We start from the raw sequence: 1106 nt of genomic DNA, 5'->3' as shown, positions 1-1106 counted from the left end.
TCTTTCCCATGCTATCTTTTTATGCAGGGAAAAATTCCTGAAACTATTGTATATTTCCATTTATATACACATATCCTCTCCATGGGCAATAGTCCTTTCTTCCCATATGTTATTTGAAAAGGGAAAAAATCATCTACAACACAGTCATTCTATATATCATTTTCCTGTTAGGCTCTAGGTAAAATAAAATGCATTACACTTCCATACATGACATTACTTGAAAATGATAATGCTTTCTATTAAACTGTACTTCACTATTCTGTTTTACCTGCAGCTGAATGTGGTGCATCTGCAACAAATAATGAAGGAATTTTGCTCTCTCCAAATTATCCCCTCAACTATGAAAACAACCATGAATGCATTTATAGTATTCAGGTTCAAGCAGGAAAGGGCATCAATATTTCAGCCAGAACATTTCATTTAGCACAAGGAGATGTTCTTAAGGTAGGTGAACTCAAACATACTTATATTTTTATCATTTTAGTCATTAAGCATACATTAATAAATAAATATCTGCACACACATATATGTATATGTATATATAATCAACCATAAGTTGATTCTACCATTCATACTTTCAAATTATATATTAATACCCATTTTCCTATTATTATTTACATTGAAAGAGAATGTTCTGTTTCCAATGCTTATTTATAATAAAAGGTAAATTTTTATTTTATGATACACACATTTTAATGTTTCTATAATACCAAAATAACATTTTTGTGCCAAATATTTTGTCTAATAAATATTATATATAAAACATGATTAACCCATGAATGATTATTTTTTTAAGAAACATGATGATTTATTTTTGTTTTTATTGTGATGTCTATTAAGTAACTTATTTATCTCTGAATGTTATATGAGTAATTCCTTGCATTTACAACTACAAATCAATTTAATGAATATATAAACCTAATAAATCAGTATCTACAAATTAAGAAAAAGACATACTTAGTTGATAATAGATATTTGTTGTAAACATTATTGATTTATTTTAAAAATTTGAAATAATCAAATGTCCTATCTTTTAAAAGATAAAATTTTTGGCAAATAAATATTTTCATAGTTGCTGATTTGTAGTTTGCAATGTAAGTATTTTG

The 1106-nt window shown here is 26.0% G+C and overlaps 1 protein-coding gene across 1 annotated transcript in view; it reads left to right on the top strand.

Moving 5' to 3' along the window:
* Window positions 1-1106, top strand: part of LOC105819659 (CUB and sushi domain-containing protein 3) — a gene marked incomplete at both ends in the record, with an annotated part of 761280 nt that overhangs the window by 508182 nt on the left and 251992 nt on the right. The window contains one exon of the mRNA XM_012655960.1: window positions 275-444. Within this exon, the coding sequence (XP_012511414.1) occupies window positions 275-444 (170 nt within the window). The remainder of the gene's footprint in view (window positions 1-274; window positions 445-1106) is intronic.

Source organism: Propithecus coquereli, unplaced genomic scaffold, assembly GCF_000956105.1.
Source record: "Propithecus coquereli isolate 6110/MARCELLA unplaced genomic scaffold, Pcoq_1.0 Scaffold494, whole genome shotgun sequence".
In the NCBI taxonomy this organism is placed as follows: Eukaryota; Metazoa; Chordata; class Mammalia; order Primates; family Indriidae; genus Propithecus; species Propithecus coquereli.
This window is presented reverse-complemented; position numbering and strand designations above follow the sequence as displayed.